The sequence below is a fragment of the Salvelinus fontinalis genome, chromosome 26 (assembly GCF_029448725.1).
Source record: "Salvelinus fontinalis isolate EN_2023a chromosome 26, ASM2944872v1, whole genome shotgun sequence".
Lineage (NCBI taxonomy): Eukaryota > Metazoa > Chordata > Actinopteri > Salmoniformes > Salmonidae > Salvelinus > Salvelinus fontinalis.
This window is the reverse complement of record NC_074690.1, coordinates 15,289,632-15,308,862: the sequence shown is the minus strand read 5'-3', so window position 1 is coordinate 15,308,862 and position 19,231 is coordinate 15,289,632. Positions and strand designations below refer to the sequence as shown.

The 19,231-nt window shown below is 43.6% G+C and overlaps 2 protein-coding genes across 4 annotated transcripts; one reads left to right on the top strand and one right to left on the bottom strand.

Annotated features, from left to right (window-relative positions):
• Nucleotides 1–561: 561 nt before the first annotated feature.
• Nucleotides 562–12,235, bottom strand: zgc:110366 (uncharacterized protein LOC550476 homolog). Of its 2 annotated transcripts, XM_055882656.1 has the most exons (8): nt 12,091–12,234; nt 10,975–11,223; nt 10,434–10,535; nt 10,242–10,333; nt 9,750–9,932; nt 2,163–2,222; nt 1,685–1,785; nt 562–1,198 (listed from the first exon to the last, which is right to left on the bottom strand). In XM_055882656.1, the coding sequence occupies exons 1-7, from the start codon at nt 12,161–12,163 to the stop codon at nt 1,690–1,692; spliced, it is 855 nt and encodes a 284-aa protein (XP_055738631.1). In that variant the 5' UTR covers nt 12,164–12,234; the 3' UTR covers nt 562–1,198; nt 1,685–1,689. The 2 variants fall into 2 exon arrangements, with proteins under 2 accessions (XP_055738631.1, XP_055738632.1); XM_055882657.1 differs by lacking the exon at nt 1,685–1,785 and having other exon boundaries at nt 12,091–12,235.
• A 193-nt stretch (nt 12,236–12,428) lies between these two features.
• Nucleotides 12,429–17,749, top strand: extl2 (exostosin-like glycosyltransferase 2). Of its 2 annotated transcripts, XM_055882654.1 has the most exons (6): nt 12,429–12,501; nt 13,018–13,472; nt 13,936–14,006; nt 14,858–14,973; nt 16,647–17,103; nt 17,340–17,749. In XM_055882654.1, exons 1-5 carry the CDS (start codon nt 12,497–12,499, stop codon nt 17,044–17,046), a joined length of 1,047 nt encoding a protein of 348 aa, XP_055738629.1. In that variant the 5' UTR covers nt 12,429–12,496; the 3' UTR covers nt 17,047–17,103; nt 17,340–17,749. The 2 variants fall into 2 exon arrangements, with proteins under 2 accessions (XP_055738629.1, XP_055738630.1); XM_055882655.1 differs by lacking the exons at nt 16,647–17,103; nt 17,340–17,749 and having other exon boundaries at nt 13,018–13,477; nt 14,858–14,876.
• Nucleotides 17,750–19,231: the final 1,482 nt, after the last annotated feature.

Sequence of the window (19,231 nt, the reverse complement as noted above, 5' to 3'; positions counted from 1 at the left end):
AGGGTCAGTCACTTTTATCGATGTACACGTTTAAGTGTTCGATTTCATTCGTCAAGATTCACCACGTTACTAGCTCGTAACTAGGTGTAAATTCTAATCCAGACTGTAGCCTTCACCTTTTGCTACAGTAAGGTCACTTTGAACATTTTATTCTCTTTTGAATGTACATGTTAAAGAAAATCTCAAATGCAGTATGATTTTTTTTTCTCACTAAGAATTGATTAGCACAACAGCCCATTGTGAAAATCCTTTATAAATGGCAAATGTATGTTAAAAATAAACGGTGCAATTATTACGCGTGGCGGTTGTCCTCCCCCTTTGTTTCTCCTTCAGCTGATCTTATTCAAAGATCACCATGGCATACCCAGCTATGTTTAGCTATAAAGTTTTTACCCATGTGAGCAACCTATATATATTTCTTTAAGTTCAGGATGTTTTTGTTCACTTACACCTCAAGAAAAATAATCCATGCAGTGTTCATGATTTTATAATGCCCTTCTGGTTCAATTCTGAATGTGTTTCTCAGAGTATACGGTACCTTGAGAATAAAATGATAAAAGCAACTGATAAATTGAGATGAACTCCGTGTTCCCCTCAAAGTATTTATTAAAATTAATTTAACCAATGACATGATCGATGAATTACAATATTCCGGAGGAAGGATCCTTTTTTACAATTAAAATAATCTTAACCTCGATATTCCCAGAAGGAATATTTTGTTAACTTTGCTCCAGTTTAGCATTAGCAATAGTTGAGTACAAAAATGTCATTGATCTAAGGAGCATAGCCTCCCTAAAATCCCATTAACCATTTGGGTGACCTAATTCTTTAAGAGCCAGTGGATTAAGGCAATGTTGTGTCTAGGCATACAGTAATGGCTGATTTATATAAATCAATGATGTTAACAAGTATCCTACCAGTCACATCGATTAGGAGGATAGGCACTAATATCTCATTAAGGCAGTTGGGTGAGGCTAGCAGCAACTATGGCTTCACAAATCTGGTTGAAGCACCAGAGTCACCCACCATTTCTATTCACAGCCATAAACACACACAGATCTAATTTCTAAAAGTTCTGTTTTGTATTTTAAGATGTTAATCCTTTCCAGAGTGGGTAGCTGAGATGAATGAGCTTCATGTCACTGTGGAGTCTCCTGACGTGATCCACGTCCTCATCTGAGAGGGAGAACCCAAAGACCTGAGGAGACAACACTTATGAGTGACATCACTCTCAGAGAAAACAGTCCTCCCCAGATCTCAATGGTATTTTAAATTGAGACACGGCCATTCATTTTCTACTTAGTTACCTCTAACTAAGCAGCCATTCACATACTGAACAGAGTACATACACACCAACTAAAAGCGAGCCAAGATATAGGGGCAGCCAAATATACACATGAAATCAGATGAAAGGGTTTGTGAAGCAAAATGAGAAAAGCGAATACGTTGTATGCAAATATGATTAATGATAATCAAAGATCCTGAATCAGGGATACATTTTGTAGGGTGGAAGACTGCAAGCCAGGGAAAAATACCAGAAAGGAAGAGTGGGGGGGGATGTGAAAGAGTGGCTGAGAATGATTTAGTTACTAAATAAAGTTAGCAGAGCTTCAGCTCTTTACTCTTCTATCCATAGAGGCAAGGCATGCTTGTGAGAAGCAGTGATGGTGAACACATGCTGCACCTGTGTCACTCCACACATGTGGGATCCCAGCTCACGTGTCTCCCATCATGCAAACTGCCCAGTGCCGCCATGTCTTTCCCCTCCAGTTGGAACCCAAAGACCTAGGAGTGGGAGGAGCCAGGACCAGCAGGGGGGAGGGGTGGAAGTTGAGTGTACAAACATGGTGGTTTGATACGTGTCCTTTTAGCTGGGGCAGGACTCTGACAGGATCCATTCTTGAGCTTGTGATTATCATTTGACATTTGAGTCTTAAAATAACAGTACACCCAAATGTCCCTTTTCATCCTTCACAGACTCAAGTTGGCATTGATTACCCCAAAACAATGGGGTTCTCTTAGAGCCTATTTCAATGCAAAGTTAGACCGAACTGTCTTTTTAATATTAGATTGATCTAGATCTACTTCAACACATGCTCAAACAGAACTCAACTAAAACATGCACACAATTCCCTTCTGTCTTGTAAATAAATCCAACTCACTTGACAGTTTTCCAGGATCCTCTCGTTTTTGGTGGACTTGGGAATGGTGACAACTCCATTCTGAGAGGGAAGGGGGACAAAGCACGCCATTAAAGATTTACATTTTCAGTGTCTTAATGTAAGTGTATAATTATGACAGTGTAATAAGGAATACCCTTTTCATAAGAATGAGTAACTGTATGGAACTTTCACTCTCAAACATCCCCTTACCAATCATATCCAGTCGCATAGGCGCCTGAGCAATGAAGCAAACGTGTTTTTGCACCCCCACTTTTTTACTAGAAAAGTATCATGATCCATTGGGTAATTTGTCATTTTCAATAATTAGAAATATTTTTCGGCTAAGTTTGTATAAAAAAAAAAAATGTCAATTTAATATACATTGGGGCAAAAAAGTATTTAGTCAGCCACCAATTGTGCAAGTTCTCCCACTTAAAAAGATGAGAGGCTTGTAATTTTCATCATAGGTACACTTCAACTATGACAGACAAAATGAGAAGAAAAGAATCCAGAATATCACATTGTAGGATTTTTAATGAATTTATTTGCAAATTATGGTGGAAAATAAGTATTTGGTCAATAACAAAAGTTTATCTCAATACTTTGTTATATACCCTTTGTTGGCAATGACAGAGGTCAAACGTTTTCTGTAAGTCTTCACAAGGTTTTCACACACTGTTGCTGGTATTTTGGCCCATTCCTCCATGCAGATCTCCTCTAGAGCAGTGATGTTTTGGGGCTGTTGCTGGGCAACACGGACTTTCAACTCCCTCCAAAGATTTTCTATGGGGTTGAGATCTGGAGACTGGCTAGGCCACTCCAGGACCTTGAAATGCTTCTTACGAAGCCACTCCTTCGTTGCCCGGGCGGTGTGTTTGGGATCATTGTCATGCTGAAAGACCCAGCCACGTTTCATCTTCAATGCCCTTGCTGATGGAGGTTTTCACTCAAAATCTCACGATACATGGCCCCATTCATTCTTTCCTTTACACGGATCAGTCGTCCTGGTCCCTTTGCAGAAAAACAGCCCCAAAGTATGATGTTTCCACCCCCATGCTTCACAGTAGGTATGGTGTTCTTTGGATGCAACTCAGCATTCTTTGTCCTCCAAACACGACGAGTTGAGTTTTTACCAAAAAGTTAGATTTTGGTTTCATCTGACCATATGACATTCTCCCAATCTTCTTCTGGATCATCCAAATGCTCTCTAGCAAACTTCAGACGGGCCTGGACATGTACTGGCTTAAGCAGGGGGACACGTCTGCTTAAGCCGGAAGTGAGTGCTACGACCCGTAGCACTCACTTCCGTCATCAGGAAGTGCTTCCAGAGGCTAGTCAAAGACCACATCACGTCCCTTCCTGACACACTCGCCCTCTCCAATTCGCCTACCGCCCGACAGATCCACGGATGACACAATCGCCACTGCACACTGCCCTCACCCACCTGGAGAAGAGGAATGCGTATGTGAGAATGCTATTCATTGACTACAGCTCGGCCTTCAATACCATAGTGCCCTCTAAGCTCACGGCCCTGAACACCTCCCTATGCAACAGGGGTCCTGGACTTCCTGACGGGCCACCCCCCCAGGTGGTGAAGGTAGGCAACATTACCACCTCCACACTGATCCTCAACACAGGGGCCTCACAAGGGTGTCCTCAGGCCCCTCCTGTACTCCCTGTATACCCACCACTCCGTGACTTTACAGAATTACAACTCCATCATCAAGTTTGCTGACGACACGACAGTAGTAGGCCCGATTACCAACAGCGACGAGACCACCTACAGGAAGGCAGTAGGCTCTCTGATGGCTTGGTGCCAGGTAAACGACCTCTCCCTCAACAAAACAATGGAGCTGATTGTTGACTTCAGGAAGAACCATGCTGGGGCCGCCGTGGAGACAGTCAAAAACGTCAAGTTCATCGGGGTACACATCTCTGAGGAGCTGAAATGGTCAAACCACACAGACACCGTGGTGAAGAAGGCACGACAGCAACTCTTCAACCTCAGGAGGCTGAAGAAATGTGTCCTGTCCCCGAGGGCCTTCACAGTGTTCTACAGGAGCACCATCAGGGCATTCTGTCGGGCTGCATCACAGCCTTGTACGGCAACTCCACCGCCGCTAACCTCAAGGCACTACAGAGGGTGGTACGCTCAGCTAAAACGCCTCTTTGGGTGCACACTGCCTGCTCTCCAGGACATATACAACACCAGGTGTCGCAGGAAGGCCAAGAAGAACATCAGGGGCCTCAGCCGGTTCTCCACGCTTCCATCACTCAGATGCGGGCAGTACAGGAGCATCATGGCTAAATCTGAACAGACTGGCCAATAGCCACCACTAGTCAGCTATCTGCTCCCCCTGCTTTCACTCCAACTGAGCTCATAGCTTAAGAATTTCACTGTGCACTGCAACTACATCTGCGACCTTGTGCACGTGACTAAACTAATCTAATGGGTTTTTAGAAGGAGGGAGGACTTGGAGTATGCAATTGAGATTCTCGCACTGACTCGGAGTAGCCTTCCATCAGCCTACACCTTTGCAGAAAACTGAATGTCCAGTAGCTACTATTACATGATTAAATCTATGAGAATGTATTTTTCTCCCCAAGCCGTTTACAAGTATTTAACACCATTCTGCAAAAAAATTTTTTTATCTATTTTCCCAAGATCAAATCGGTTAAACCACATTATTAAAATGTTTTAAGTCTGTCACAAAATGAACAGTCCTGGCTGAGCCCCATACGCTTTGCGGTTACAATGTAGCCAAGCTGTGTCTGGATGCGCCTATGCGCAAAAGGATATTTGTACCTTTTGATAAAACAGCTCTGCTTTACTTGGTAAGTAATATCGACCAAATAAGCCATTTCTACCCTCGTTGCATCAAATATTACTACGGAGTGTTCATGGTGACACTGTGACAGCACTTCAAAACCCCCCAAAAATCCATGTCGGAGTTAGAGATAGGTATGTTAGAGATAGGTATGAATCTCGACGGACGTAAAAATACTTTTCAAATACGGTAAAAGTATTTGGTGGCTGGCTGCCCAAATGGGCAAGTGACATTTTGTCCCTGAACAAAATTGATATACTGTATATTTTGTCTTGAAGACAAAAGAAGCTTTGACTCTAGTCTTCCATTTGTGGGCCTACATGTGCAGTTGCGGAGCACAACAAGAAAAAAAGAAACCAAGCCAAGCATCACGCAGTTCTTCTCCCCAAATTCCCTTTCCCCTCTGACCGCTCTCTCTACACGTGTCCTGAGTGAGCACACAAGCTTCCGTTAGGCCTACAGAATTACATGCCTAGAAAAACGTATCTAAACTGAACAAAAATATAAACGTAAACTGCAACAATTTCGAAGATTTTACTGAGTTACAGTTCATATAAGGAAATCAGTCAATTTAAATATATTCATTAGGCCCTAATCTACGAATTTCACATGACTGGGAATACAAATAAGCATATTTTGGTCACAGATACCTTAAAGAAAAAGTAGGGTGTGGATTAGAAAACCATCTGCTGTGACCACTATTTGCTCCATGCAGCATGACACATCTCCTTCCCACCGAGTTGATCAGGCTGTTGATTGTGGCCTGTGGAATGTTGACCCACTCCTCTTCAATGGCTGTGTGAAGTTGCTGGATATTGTCGGGAACTGGAACACACTGTCGTAAACGTTGATCCAGAGCATTCCAAACATGATCAATGGGTGACTTGTCTGGTGAGTATGCAGGCCATGGAAGAACTGGGACATTTGCAGCATCCAGGAATTGTATACAGATCCATGAGACATGGGGCTGTGCATTATCATGCTGAAACATGAGGTGATGGCGGTGGATGAACAGCGCGACAATGGGCCTCAGGATCTCGTCACAGTATCTCTATGCATTCAAACTGCCATTGCAAAAAATGCAATTGTGTTCAATGTCCGTAGCTTATTCCTGCCCATACCATAACCCCACCGCCACCATGGGGCACTCTGTTCACAACGTTGACATCAGCAAACCGCTCACCCACACAACGCTATATGAATGTGGTCTGCGGTTGTGAGGCCGGTTGGATGTACTGCTAAATTCTTTCTTCTTTTTTTACGTTGGAGGCGGCTTATGGTATATAAATGAACACTCCATTCTCTGGCGGACATTCCTGCAGTCAGCATGCAAATTGCACGCTCCCTCAAAACTTGACACATCTGTGGCATTGTGTTATGTGACACAACTGCACATTTTAGAGTGGCCTTATTGTCCCCAGCACAAGGTGCACCTGTGTAATGATCATACTGTTTAATCAGCATATTGATATGCCACACCTGTCAGGTGGATGGATTATCTTGGCAAAGAGAAATAAGCTTTTTCTGCATATGGAACATTTCTGGGATCTTTTATTTCAGCTTGTGAAACATGGGACCAACACTTTACATGTTGCGCTTACATTTTTGTTCAGTGTAACTGATGGGATACACAAGCTACATTCCTTGCCAAATGAGGACCCAAAATGGACTGGTTGATTGAAGTTGGGAAAATATGTGTTCCAACAAAAAGCTGCAGTTTTGCAATAATTGTATTGCTTAAAATATTCCGCTTAGGCTACTTTGCAAACTGCTAGTGCCATATAGAATTGGTTATAACCCCCCCCCCCCCCCCCCCCCCCCTTAAACAGAGACAGGTTCCACACTGAAAATATGCAAAAACAGTTTGCTAAAGACATAAATATTTTCATCAGAATCATTAAGCCTGTGCCCTACTCAACAAACAGATGTTGTGGCTGTAATTCATCACCAGGCAGTATTCAAATGTGGAATTGACCATTTAGAAAGAACAGGCAGGAAACTAAATCAAACATCTGTATATTGAAAAGGAGACTGATTTTGGTTTATAACCCTGAATTTTTGTTCTATTTCAACTCGCCAAATTGAGCCCCCGTATGCTCTTTGAGAATAACTGCTCTAGATCTGAGATGCGCATCACTTCACACTGGAAACTTTTTCTATATTGGGAAAATATTCTGTTCCATTTTATTCTGTTATATTACATCATGATTTTTACTATAAAATAGGTATGTCTTGACTGTGATAAGGGACTCAGGGGAAATAAAAGCGTCTTGTCTGTTAAATAAACAAAACTATGCCATTACACAGCCATAGGTTTCTACAAGCGCCACCGCTGAGGATACAGCCTTTATGAAGATTGTGTTCCATCATATAATGTAACCAGTTGATATTACGCTTTCAATAAATCAATATTAAATTACGTTTTATTTTATTTTATTGACTATATTTATGGGACAATTTAGCAATTAGGATTTGTTATCTCGTTGTCATCCGGTGTCTAGCTAGCTAAAATTGGCCCTTTCCTAAATCAGCCATTGATGGAGATTGGAATTTGGCCTTGTGGTTTTACTTCATTCTCAGTGTTGGCCAAAGACAAGCACACTTGATTCAACTTGTCAACTAATCATCAAGCCCTCAATGACTTGAATGAGGTATGTTTGTCAAGGGCTATAACAAAACTGTGTACTGTTGGAGCTACTGGAGGACCAGGGATTGTGAAACACTGTGTCTAGGTCATGTAACTGTCTGTTACATGCAATGCTCATCGTGGACTTCACTAGACAGAGGTTGCTATCAGGTTTTGTGATAAAAGAAAAAGGTGTGGTTGAATTTATTCTGCCACGGTCTTCTTATTGTCTCGGCCTTGAGGCCTATATATCACGGTCGCAAGGCATATGAACTAACAGGTAACGGAGCAAATTACGCAATTATCTCAACACGTACAGTGGGGAGAACAAGTATTTGATACACTGCCGATATTGCAGGTGTTCCTACTTACAAAGCATGTAGAGGTCTGTAATTTTTATCATAGGTACACTTCAACTGTGAGAGACGGAATCTAAAACAAAAATCCAGAAAATCACATTGTATGATTTTTAAGTAATTAATTTGCATTTTATTGCATGACATAAGTATTTGATCACCTACCAACCAGTAAGAATTCCGGCTCTCACAGACCTGTTAGTTTTTCTTTAAGAAGCCCTCCTGTTCTCCACTCATTACCTGTATTAACTGCACCTGTTTGAACTCGTTACCTGTATAAAAGACACCTGTCCACAACCTCAATCAAACAGACTCCAACCTCTCCACAATGGCCAAGACCAGAGAGCTGTGTAAGGATATCAGGGTTAAATTGTAGACCTGCACAAGGCTGGGATGGGCTACAGGACAATAGGCAAGCAGCTTGGTGAGAAGGCAACAACTGTTGGCGCAATTATTAGAAAATGGAAGAAGTTCAAGATGATGGTCAATCACCCTCGGTCTGGGGCTCCATGCAAGATCTCACCTCGTGGGGCATCAATGATCATGAGGAAGGTGAGGGATCACCCAGAACTACACGGCAGGACCTGGTCAATGACCTGAAGAGAGCTGGGACCACAGTCTCAAAGAAAACCATTAGTAACACACTACGCCGTCATGGATTAAAATCCTGCAGCGCACGCAAGGTCCCCCTGCTCAAGCCAGCGCATGTCCAGGCCCGTCTGAAGTTTGCCAATGACCATCTGGATGATCCAGAGGAGGAATGGGAGAAGGTCATGTGGTCTGTTGAGACAAAAATAGAGCTTTTTGGTCTAAACTCCACTCGCCGTGTTTGGAGGAAGAAGAAGGATGAGTACAACCCCAAGATCACCATCCCAACCGTGAAGCATGGAGGTGGAAACATCATTCTTTGGGGATGCTTTTCTGTAAAGGGGACAGGACGACTGCACCGTATTGAGGGGAGGATGGATGGGGCCATGTATCGCGAGATCTTGGCCAACAACCTCCTTCCCTCAGTAAGAGCATTGAAGATGGGTCGTGGCTGGGTCTTCCAGCATGACAACGACCCGAAACACACAGCCAGGGCAACTAAGGAGTGGCTCCATAAGAAGCATCTCAAGGTCCTGGAGTGGCCTAGCCAGTCTCCAGACCTGAACCCAATAGAAAATCTTTGGAGGGAGCTGAAAGTCCGTATTGCCCAGCGACAGCCCCGAAACCTGAAGGATCTGGAGAAGGTCTGTATGGAGGAGTGGGCCAAAATCCCTGCTGCAGTGTGTGCAAACCTGGTCAAGAACTACAGGAAACGTATGATCTCTGTAATTGCAAACAAAGGTTTCTGTACCAAATATTAAGTTCTGCTTTTCTGATGTATCAAATACTTATGTCATGCAATAAAATGCAAATTAATTACTTAAAAATCATACAATGTGATTTTCTGGATTTTTGTTTTAGATTCCGTCTCTCACAGTTGAAGTGTACCTATGATAAAAATTACAGACCTCTACATGCTTTGTAAGTAGGAAAACCTGCAAAATCGGCAGTGTATCAAATACTTGTTCTCCCCACTGTAGGTTGTAATATGGCTTTTTTTTAATGGCTTGGCTTCCCCAGTGATTTTACCCACACACTGACACTGAATTCCACTGACATCACGTGGTATTGTAGATCAGTGACACAAAATCTAAATGTAATAAATGTTGAATTCAGGCTGTAACAACCAACATGTGGAAAGTGAATACATTCTGAAGGCACTGTAGGTGGGCATCAGAGTTGGCGGTACCTGTACGCTCCACCGGATGCAGATCTGAGAAGGCGTGCGGGCATACTTGTGTGCCAGCTGGAGGATGGTGGGGTGGCTGAGAGCTTGACCCTTGGCCAGGGGACAATAGCCCTCGAACACGATGCCCTCCTTGCGACAGTACTCCACCAGCTCCTCTGGCTGCTGGAACGGGTGGTACTCCACCTGAGAGGTGGGAAAGGGACATCACTCGGTCTGTCCTTTCCTGTCGCTTATAACTGAAGGGCCAATGTAGGTAATGGGTCATGTCCCACAGACACACTGGCCGCATTCCATTCCAAATATCAATCGCCTACCCTCTGCCCTCATTCAGTCCCCGTCACGGATCTAAGATGACTAGGTGATCACTGGACAGGAAGCTACAACTCGTTTCATCCATGTTGCAATCACCCATCCAGTCCCTTCAGATCCTTCAGGGAGTGAACTAGGCCAGGAAAGACTGTGGAATGAAACGCAGCCCAATGCATCACTCACCTGGTTGACGTGAGGCACCACACTACAGTCCTCCTTCAGCTCCTTCAGGTGGGAGACGAGGAAGTTACTCACGCCGATGGCACGACACACCCCTGCCTCGCGTTCACCGAGACAGAAACAGAAGGCTCTTGATAAGAATCCTATAGGCTTATAGCACGGTGTGTGACTATAAGAAATAATGTTCTGTGTCACCTTCATTATACAGCTCCTCCAAGGCCCTCCAGGTCTCCACCCTGACCTCCCTATTGGACCTTCCTGGGACCATGGCATCTGGCCAGTGCATCAGGTACAAATCTGGGGGGTGAGAGAGGAGGGGAGAGTGAAAGAGTGGGAAAGGGAGAGAGACGGGAGTGAGTGGGGTGGTATAAGGGGAAAAAAGAGGATTGATACAATTAGAGGGAGAGCAAGGAGAAGGGAGACATTCCACTACACCAAGGAGAAGGGAGACATTCCACCACGCCAAGGAGAAGGGAGACAGTAGACGTTCCACCAAGGTGAGTGAGAGTGAAAAGCATTTTTTATTTTTTACCTATAGTGGACAAGCTTTGGTATGAGTAGTGGGAGATAATCTTGTTGTGGACGTTGTCTCTTGCAAATGAGAACCGGTTTTCAATTGACCTGGTTCAATAAAGTCTGAATATGTTTCCCTTATATATTAGATCAAAAAGGACTGAATACTTTTTATCTATCAGATAAGTAAAAAGTACTCGCACCATATTGTCTTGAGCCTTACCAAGGTATTCCACCCCTAGGCGGGAACACGAGTCGCGGCAGGCCTTTTTGGCAGCGGTATAGCCGTATTCTCCGGGCCACAGTTTGGTTGTAAGCCATAGGTCTTGCCGCGGTACTCCGCTCTCCTGCACGGCTTTACTCAGCTGCTCCTCACAGCCGTAACGCTTCGCTGTGTCGATGTGCCGCACGCCACACTCGCGGAGTGCGTACAACACGGCGTCATGTGAATACCCGCCGTCATGCGATGTTCCTTGGGAAGAAAAGAAAGATACATCACTTTCCCTGATTTAGAATTTCTGGTATGAATTTCAAACTTTCCCTGATTTTAGAATTTCTGGTATGAATTTAAAACTTTCCCTGATTTTAGTATTTCTGGTATGAATTTCAAACTTTCCCTGATTTTAGAATTTCTGGTATGAATTTCAAACTTTCCCTGATTTTAGTATTTCTGGTATGAATTTCAAACTTCTTCCTTTCAATGGGGCCATCTCAATAGTCTGAGATGGTTCCCTCTCAGAATCTTCTCCTTCATCTGCACTCCTATAACAACATAAGATGAAAGCAATTTGAAGGATAGGGCTACCTACTAGATGTTTGCTTTCACCAGTCCAGCTCTTTCACAGAGCAGAGAGGATGCCTCTGTGGACTACTGATACGGTGTCTCTTCATTCACACTGATTACTGATCTACAAAACCTTTTGGTTAGCCACTATTGAGAAGCCCACTACTTTCACACTGGTCTGTGGTGTTTTCATATTCAGTTCAAAAGTTTGAGGTTGTGTTCTTGATGGAATTCATGCTAGAACAGTCAGTCCTCTACGTAGGCTAGTTTGACACAATGTGGTGATGTTTCAGCAGAAATTCATCCGAGTAATTCCATTCGGTGTATATATATATATATAAACACATACACATATATATATATATATATATATATATATATACACATATATATATGGATTAACTGACTCCTCCTGAGCACAGTAGTAAACATTGTTGCAAAATCGTCACCTTATGCAAATACCATTTACATTTCTCTTTAAAAAGGTTGCACGTGATATAAAATAAAGGAAGCTTTGAACATTGTTATCATAGATTTGTTTGTTTTTTATCTTACCCAGTCCAAGAATTGGAATTTGCAGGCCATTGGAAAGAGAAACTTTAGGACAAGTCGTTACAATAGAATTCATGTTTGTTCAACTGTGTTGGTAAAACCAACTAATGCGTTGTATTATATTCACTCGGACGTTTCCAGGGTGCCGCTAGAATCCAATTTTCCAAATACGTCGTAAAACTAAAAGCACCTCACTATGCGGCGAAAACCATCGCCATAAAGCAGTACAGTTGTGCGTCATTGTAGTTTTCCTGACTTTCCCGAATTTGCCTACAAATACTTTCCTGCAAGTCTACGTTGCGTCTGCGTAAATCAACAGAACTCTTGTGTGTGGAATGGGAAAAGAGGGAGAAAACAACTAAAGTAGATTAATTAATTGTTTTGGAATGTGCGTTATAAGGATACAACAATGAGGTAGGTAGCTTAGTGTTTTTCCTCACTGTTGTATTGTTAAGTGGCCTAGTCTATTGTAGGCCGAGGTTTGTAACCCATTTCCATTAGGCTACTTTAAAAGTCACTAACGCCGTTAAAGTACCGTTTAATAAAGTTAACTTTTTGATGATGCCATAGCCTAATAGGCCCAATCATATGCACGCGCGCAACATGTCGTCGATTATTATCATGGAGGGTGTTGTGATGGGAATGTCGTGGTTTACAATGTATGCGCTTGACAAATAGTCCTTCTTTTTAAAAAGCCTATTCTGTGAAATAGTTTCTGCACCCTAAACACTGAAGGTCTGTGATCTGTGTGGATTAGCAATATGGCGAAAATTCCCCCTGATCTATTACAAAGGGCAAGGTAGACCTATATCCATATTGTTTATGTCTATCTAATCATCTCAGATCTCCACAAGTGCATAGGGAGTATGGGCTAGGGGTTGATTTGGGAATCAGTATATATGTCCATTGTTGTCTTTCTCCTGAGTGCAGAGTCCTTCTCCGTGGCTGCAAAGGTCTTCGGCGGTCCTATCTCGTTGCTCCCATACTACTCCTTCTCTTGGTCGGTGCTGCCTTGACTGCCCTCCTGCCTTCCGTCGAGGACCGGGGCCATGTCGGGGCCATGGGAGCCCTTCGCCATAGAGCCACCGCCGGCAACAATGCCAACGCCATTCCCGGGCGCCAAACGGAAGAGGAGGACGCCACCGCATTTACCATAGTCATACAGACGTATAACCGTACCGACGTCCTGCTGAAACTGCTCAACCATTACCAGGCGGTGCCACACCTGCGGCGGGTCATCATCGTGTGGAACAACATTGGGGAGCGGACCCCTCAAGAGCTCTGGGACGCCCTGGGGCCCCATCCCATCCCTGTGGTGTTCAAAGAGCAGAGCGTCAACCGCATGCGCAACCGCCTGCAGCCATTTGCTGAGATCGATACCGACGGTGAGGTGTGTGAGTGTGTGGTGTGTGAGTGTGTGTGTGTGAGAGGGTCAGACAGACAGAGATGGCGTTAAGGTGGCTTTCCAAAGTGTCTACCTCACTTAGCCGTTCAACCGAAGATAGATACTGACTGTGGTGTGGAGTGTGAAAGAGAGACACAGACAGACCAGTGGAGGCTGCTGAGGGGAGGACCGCTAATAATAATGGCATCAAACACATTGAGGACGTGGTTTCCATGTGGTCGATACCATTCCATTGACTCCATTCCAGCCATTATTATGGCCGTCCTTTCCTTCAGCAGCCTCCACTGAGACACAGACTGACAGACACTCTCCTCGTCTCCTCGTCTCCTTTCCTCAGCTACGTCGCAAAATTGTCCAGTCGAGTATACAGGCACAACAACGCTGTGTATTGGAAGTATTTAATCATCTAATGGTAATACTCTGTGTTCAACTTCTCTCCTCAGCTGTGTTGATGCTGGATGATGACACGTTGGTCAGCGTTCCAGATATCAGTTTTGCCTTCTCTGTGTGGAAGGTATGTACTAACAACAATACACATTGAAATCAAATCAAATGTTATTAGTCACATGTGCCGATTACAACAGGTGTAGGTAGACCTTACAGTGAAATGCTTACTTACAAGACCCTAACCAACAATGCGTTTTAAAAACTATGAATAGAAATAAAACTAACAAGTAATTTAAAGAGCAACAGTAAAAACAATAGCGTAACTATATACAGGGGGGTACCGGTGCAGAGTCAATGTGCGGGGGCACCGGTTAGTCGAGGTAATTGAGGTAATATGTACATGTAGGTAGAGTTATTAAAGTGACTATGCATAGATAATAACAGAGTAGCAGCGGTGTAAAAGAAGGGGGTGGGGGTGGGTAATGCAAATAGTCTGGGTAGCCATTTGACTAAATGTTCAGGAGTCTTATTGCTTGGGGGTAGAAGCTTTTTAGAAGCCTCTTGGACCTAGACGTGGCGCTCCGGTACCGCTTGCCGTGCGATAGCAGAGAGAACAGTCTGACTAGTGTGGCTGGAGTCTTTGACAATTTTTAGGGCCTTCCTCTGACACCGCCTCGTATAGAGGTCCTGGATGGCAGGAAGCTTGGCCCCTGTGATGTACTGGGCTGTACGCACTACCCTCTGTAGTGCCTTGCGGTCGGAGGCCGAGCACTTGCCCTACCAGGCAGTGATGCAACCAGTCAGGATGCTCTCGATGGTGCAGCTGTGTAACCTTTTGAGGATCTGAGGACCCATGCCAAATCTTTTCAGACTCCTGAGGGGGATAGGTTTTGTCGTGCCCTCTTCTACATAATAGCTTACATTGTATTACTATTGGAATGCTCCTCAATGCTGTCCCATACTCTCATCCTCCAACAGCAATTCCCAGATCAGATAGTTGGATTTGTCCCCCGTAAACACGTTACCACGGTGACGGGGGTCTACAGCTACGGCAGCTTTGAACTCCAGGACCCAGAGATGGGAGGAGGTGACAGGTACAGTGTCTTCAAAGTATTCACACCCCTTGACTTTTTCCACATGTTCTTGTGTTGCAGCCTGCATTTAAAATGTATTCATTTGAGATTTTGTGTCACGGGCCTACACACAATACCCCATACTGTCAAAGTGGAATTATGTTTTTAGACATTTTTACTAATTAATTAACGAAAAGCTGAAATATTTTGCATCAATAAGTATTCAACCCCTTTGTAATGGCAAGCCTAAATAAGTTCAGGAGTAAAAATGTGACTCACTCTGTGTTCAATAATAGTGTTTAACGACTACCTCATCTCTGTACCCCACACATACAATTATCTGTAAGGTTCCTCAGTCGAGCAGTGAATTTCAAACACAGATTTAACCACAAAGACCCTGCCTTGCAAAGAATGGCACCTACCTATTGATATAAAAAACAGACATTGAATATCCCTTTTGAGCATGGTGAAGTTATTAGTTACACTTTGGATGGTGTACCAATACACCCAGTCACTACAAATATACAGGTGTCCTTCCTAACTCAGTTGCCAGAGAGGAAATAAACCGCTCAGGGATTTCACGATGAGACCAATGGTGATTTTTAAAACAGTTAGAGGTTAATGGCTGTGGTAGGGGAAAACTGAGGATGGATCAACACTGTAGTTACTCCACAATACTAACCTAAATGACCGAAGGAAACCTGTACAGAATACAAATATTCCAAAACATGCATCCTGTTTGCAATAAGGCACTAAAGTAAAACTGCAAGAAATGCGGAAAATAAATTATCTTTTTGTCCTGAAAACAAAGTGTTATGTTGGGGCAAATCCAGAACAACACATCACTGAGTACCACTCCATATTTGCAAGCATGGTGGTGGCTGCATCATGTTATGGGTATGCTTGTCATCGGCAAGGACTAGGGAGTTGTTTTATGATAAAAAGAAACAGAATAGAGCCTTAAATCAAGTGCATTGTTGGGTTTCTCCGTCTCTTCATACAATGCCACAGGTAAAATCCTAGAGGAAAACCTGGTTCAGTCTGCTTTCCACCAGACACTGGGAGACAAATTCACCTTTTGGTAAGGACAATAACCTAAAACACAAGGCCAAATATACACTGGAGTTGCTTACCAAGACTACATTGAATGTTCCTGAGTGGCCTACTGTAGTTACAGTTTTGACTTAAATCTGCTTGAAAGTCTATGGCAAGACTTGAAGATGGTTGTCTAGCAATGATCAACAATCAATTTGAAAGAGCTTGAAGAATTTTGAAAAGAATATTGTACAATCCAGGTGTGCAAAGTTCTTAGACTTATCCAGAAAGAAGCACAGTTGTTATCACTGCCAACGGTGATTCAGGGGTGTGAATACTTTTTTCAATAAATTAGCAAAAATGTCTAAAAACATATTTTCACTTTGTCATTATGGGTTATTGGGTGTAGATGGGTGAGAGAGAGAAAATCTATGTAATCCATGTTGAATTCAGGCTGTAACACACAAAATCTGGGAATAAGTCAAGGGGTGTGAATACTTCCTGAAGACACTATAACTGCATAACTATAGAGGTTTGCCATATCTAGACACTGAAGGCCTAGATGTAGACGTTGTTGCTCTAAACCATGTTCATGTCTTGCGCCCTGATGCATTTTTAAAACAATCTGAATGTGGGCCCTGCTTTCCACACTGCTGCAGATACTCCATGGTGCTGATCGGCGCCGCCTTCTTCCACCACCGCTACCTGCAGCTCTTCCAGGAGCAGCCGCCCGAGGTGCATGCCCTGGTGGATGACACGCAGAACTGCGACGACATCGCCGTGAACTTTGCCGTGGCAGCGGAGCTACAACGAGGTTCTGGGGCCATAAAAAGTAGACCCTCTGGCATCTTTGTGAAGCCCGTGGATATGCGCAATCTGGAGAGGGACGCCAGCAGCGGGTACCTAGGCATGTGGCACCGTCCCGAACACCTGCTCCAGCGCTCCTACTGCCTGAACCGGCTGGCACAGATCTACGGCGCAATGCCCCTGAGGTACTCTAACATGATGCTGTGCCAGTTTGGCTTCCCAAGCTATGCCAACCACAAGGGCAGGGGCTGACTGGCACAGGGAGGCACGGACTGGCATTGACAGGTGTCGAACACAGCGGACATTCAGGTAGGTCAATGTACAGGTGTTGGGATGTGATAGGGGATGAGGATTTGATCAGTGTTTTGGGTGAGGAAACAGAGTAGATTGCATGCCCGGGGTTAATACTGAAGTATGCAGGATTGTGTAACACAAAGCGTTAAGAGAATTAACACTTACTGTAAAATGTGAGGATTTTGGTTGGGTAATGGTTCGGTTTTTGGGATACCTTAAAGTAAGGTTCTCATTCTGTTGTCTTTTTGTAGGCGAGAGAAGGGATTCCTTATTATGACCTCATCGGGACTAGATCTCTGAGACGGTTACCTCCAGGACCAGACGCTGACAACACGGCAGATGGTCCAACAAGCGGTGCCTTACTAAAGATGGACTCTTTACGTTAACCTGTTCTTGACAATCTGACAGACAAGATATCAGTATTAAACCAGAGGACTTTTGCTGTTGCCAAAATCATAAGATATCACGTGGCACGGTTGATAGATAGACTTTAGTTGGTGCAAATGTTTTTATTGCCAGCTGATGGCAGCATTGTAATATGCACATTCGCACAGGGTATGTACTGTAACTGTTCAAAAGTCAGATTTTACTTTTGCCTTTGTGTCAGTACTTACACTCCCATGACAGGCTTAACTTGTCAGGTATTCAGATGTGTATTTGATAAATGTGATGAGAGACACACACACAGGTGCTCATACAATCACAAGACAACTGAGAATATTCCTTTGATTCTGAGATGCATAGCATTGGAAGGTCAAGTGAACAATTTTTTTTTTTTATCTACTGGTTTAAACATTACGACGACGTCACGACTTTGAATAATGGCTGCTTTCTGCTCTTGCTCGACTCAAACTTTGCATTGTTAAACGGTACTTACTGGAATTATGTGAATGTTGCGCTGACTTTGTTCTGGTGAAAACTGCTGTTTCTGGCGATTGCCTCCCTGACATGACTGTTTCAGGGTGAATATCTACAGGACTTGTAGCAAGTATCCTCTCTTACCATTTCTGTTGCATCAAGAGCCTGAAATTGTGATGCATTGAAAAAGGCTGTCCCTCCAAAACTGTTTGTCCTTCGATCAGATTTCATATTATCTCCCTTAAAATGGGTTGTCTGCCAAAAAAATTCTACTATTGTGCATCTCAAACTGAAAAACGATGTTTCTTTTCTACATGACATGTAGACCACTGGGACATTTATTCTCTCATTGATTTGTTGTTTTGTTGGTGATTTTGGCTTTGTTTGCATATGCTGTTGGTAGAGCTTTGTTGCAAATCATTTGTTTGGTGGGCTTAGTGTGCTGTGCAACAATTAAAAGTTTTAATACACATTTTGTATTTTTTTTAATGTTATAAAATTAAAAGGTTTATGTCAGCATATGGATTATTATGTTAGACAACCAGCTGGTTACAGCTCTTACATTGCACTCCTTTTGAACAGGCTATGTGTCACGGAGCTAGGCGTGGTGGGTGCGGAGTATGGCGCAGAGGATTTTGGATTTTCGTAATTTATTCCGGACAGAACAAGATCACGCCAAATAACAATAAGCGACAAATACTGACCTACCCAAAACAGGACACAAAAACAGTCCAACAAAATAACAAACGCAACCATCTACACACAGAACAGAAAATAAGCCCGCACAAAAGCAGGCGGGCATAAACAGCCCTGAACAAAAACCCCAAACGAGAAACAGGTGAAAACAATAAAGACATAACCAACAGAAAAGGAAATCGGTGGCAGCTAGTAGCCCGGTGACGACGACCGCCGAGCGCCGCCCGAACAGGAAGAGGAGCCACCTTCGGTGGAAGTCGTGACACTATGATTCTGATTAGATAGTGGTTTAATACAGCCTTTCTTAAAGTATGGGTCGCGACGTGTCAGTGTAAATTTGTAATTGTTTCATGAATTACTGGAATTGTTTTGGCCAAGTGCATCTGCGCTCTCTGTTCAGTGCACTCTCTGCTTCTCCGTTTGGCAGCTGTGTGATTGTGAGAGGTGGTGTACCGGATCTTTTTTTTCTGCAGTTTTCTTGAAGAGAAACGATGCAGCGCTGTGGTTCAGACAGCAGATGATGTGCTGTCAGCCACTGACTTGTCATTCCCACTCGACACCATTCACCGCTGTCATCAAATGGACTAAT

Excerpts from the sequence above, each read along its gene's own strand:
- zgc:110366 (XM_055882657.1), bottom strand. The coding sequence starts at position 12,163 with ATGAATTCTATTGTAACGACTTGTCCTAAAGTTTCTCTTTCCAATGGC. Across the intron at positions 2,223-9,749 it reads GCATCCGGTGGAGCGTACAG|AATGGAGTTGTCACCATTCC; the intron begins GTACCGCCAACT and ends CTTCCCTCTCAG. Across the intron at positions 1,199-2,162 it reads GGATCCTGGAAAACTGTCAA|GTCTTTGGGTTCTCCCTCTC; the intron begins GTGAGTTGGATT and ends TTGTCTCCTCAG.
- extl2 (XM_055882654.1), top strand. Across the intron at positions 14,007-14,857 it reads TTGCCTTCTCTGTGTGGAAG|CAATTCCCAGATCAGATAGT; the intron begins GTATGTACTAAC and ends ATCCTCCAACAG. Across the intron at positions 14,974-16,646 it reads GAGATGGGAGGAGGTGACAG|ATACTCCATGGTGCTGATCG; the intron begins GTACAGTGTCTT and ends ACACTGCTGCAG.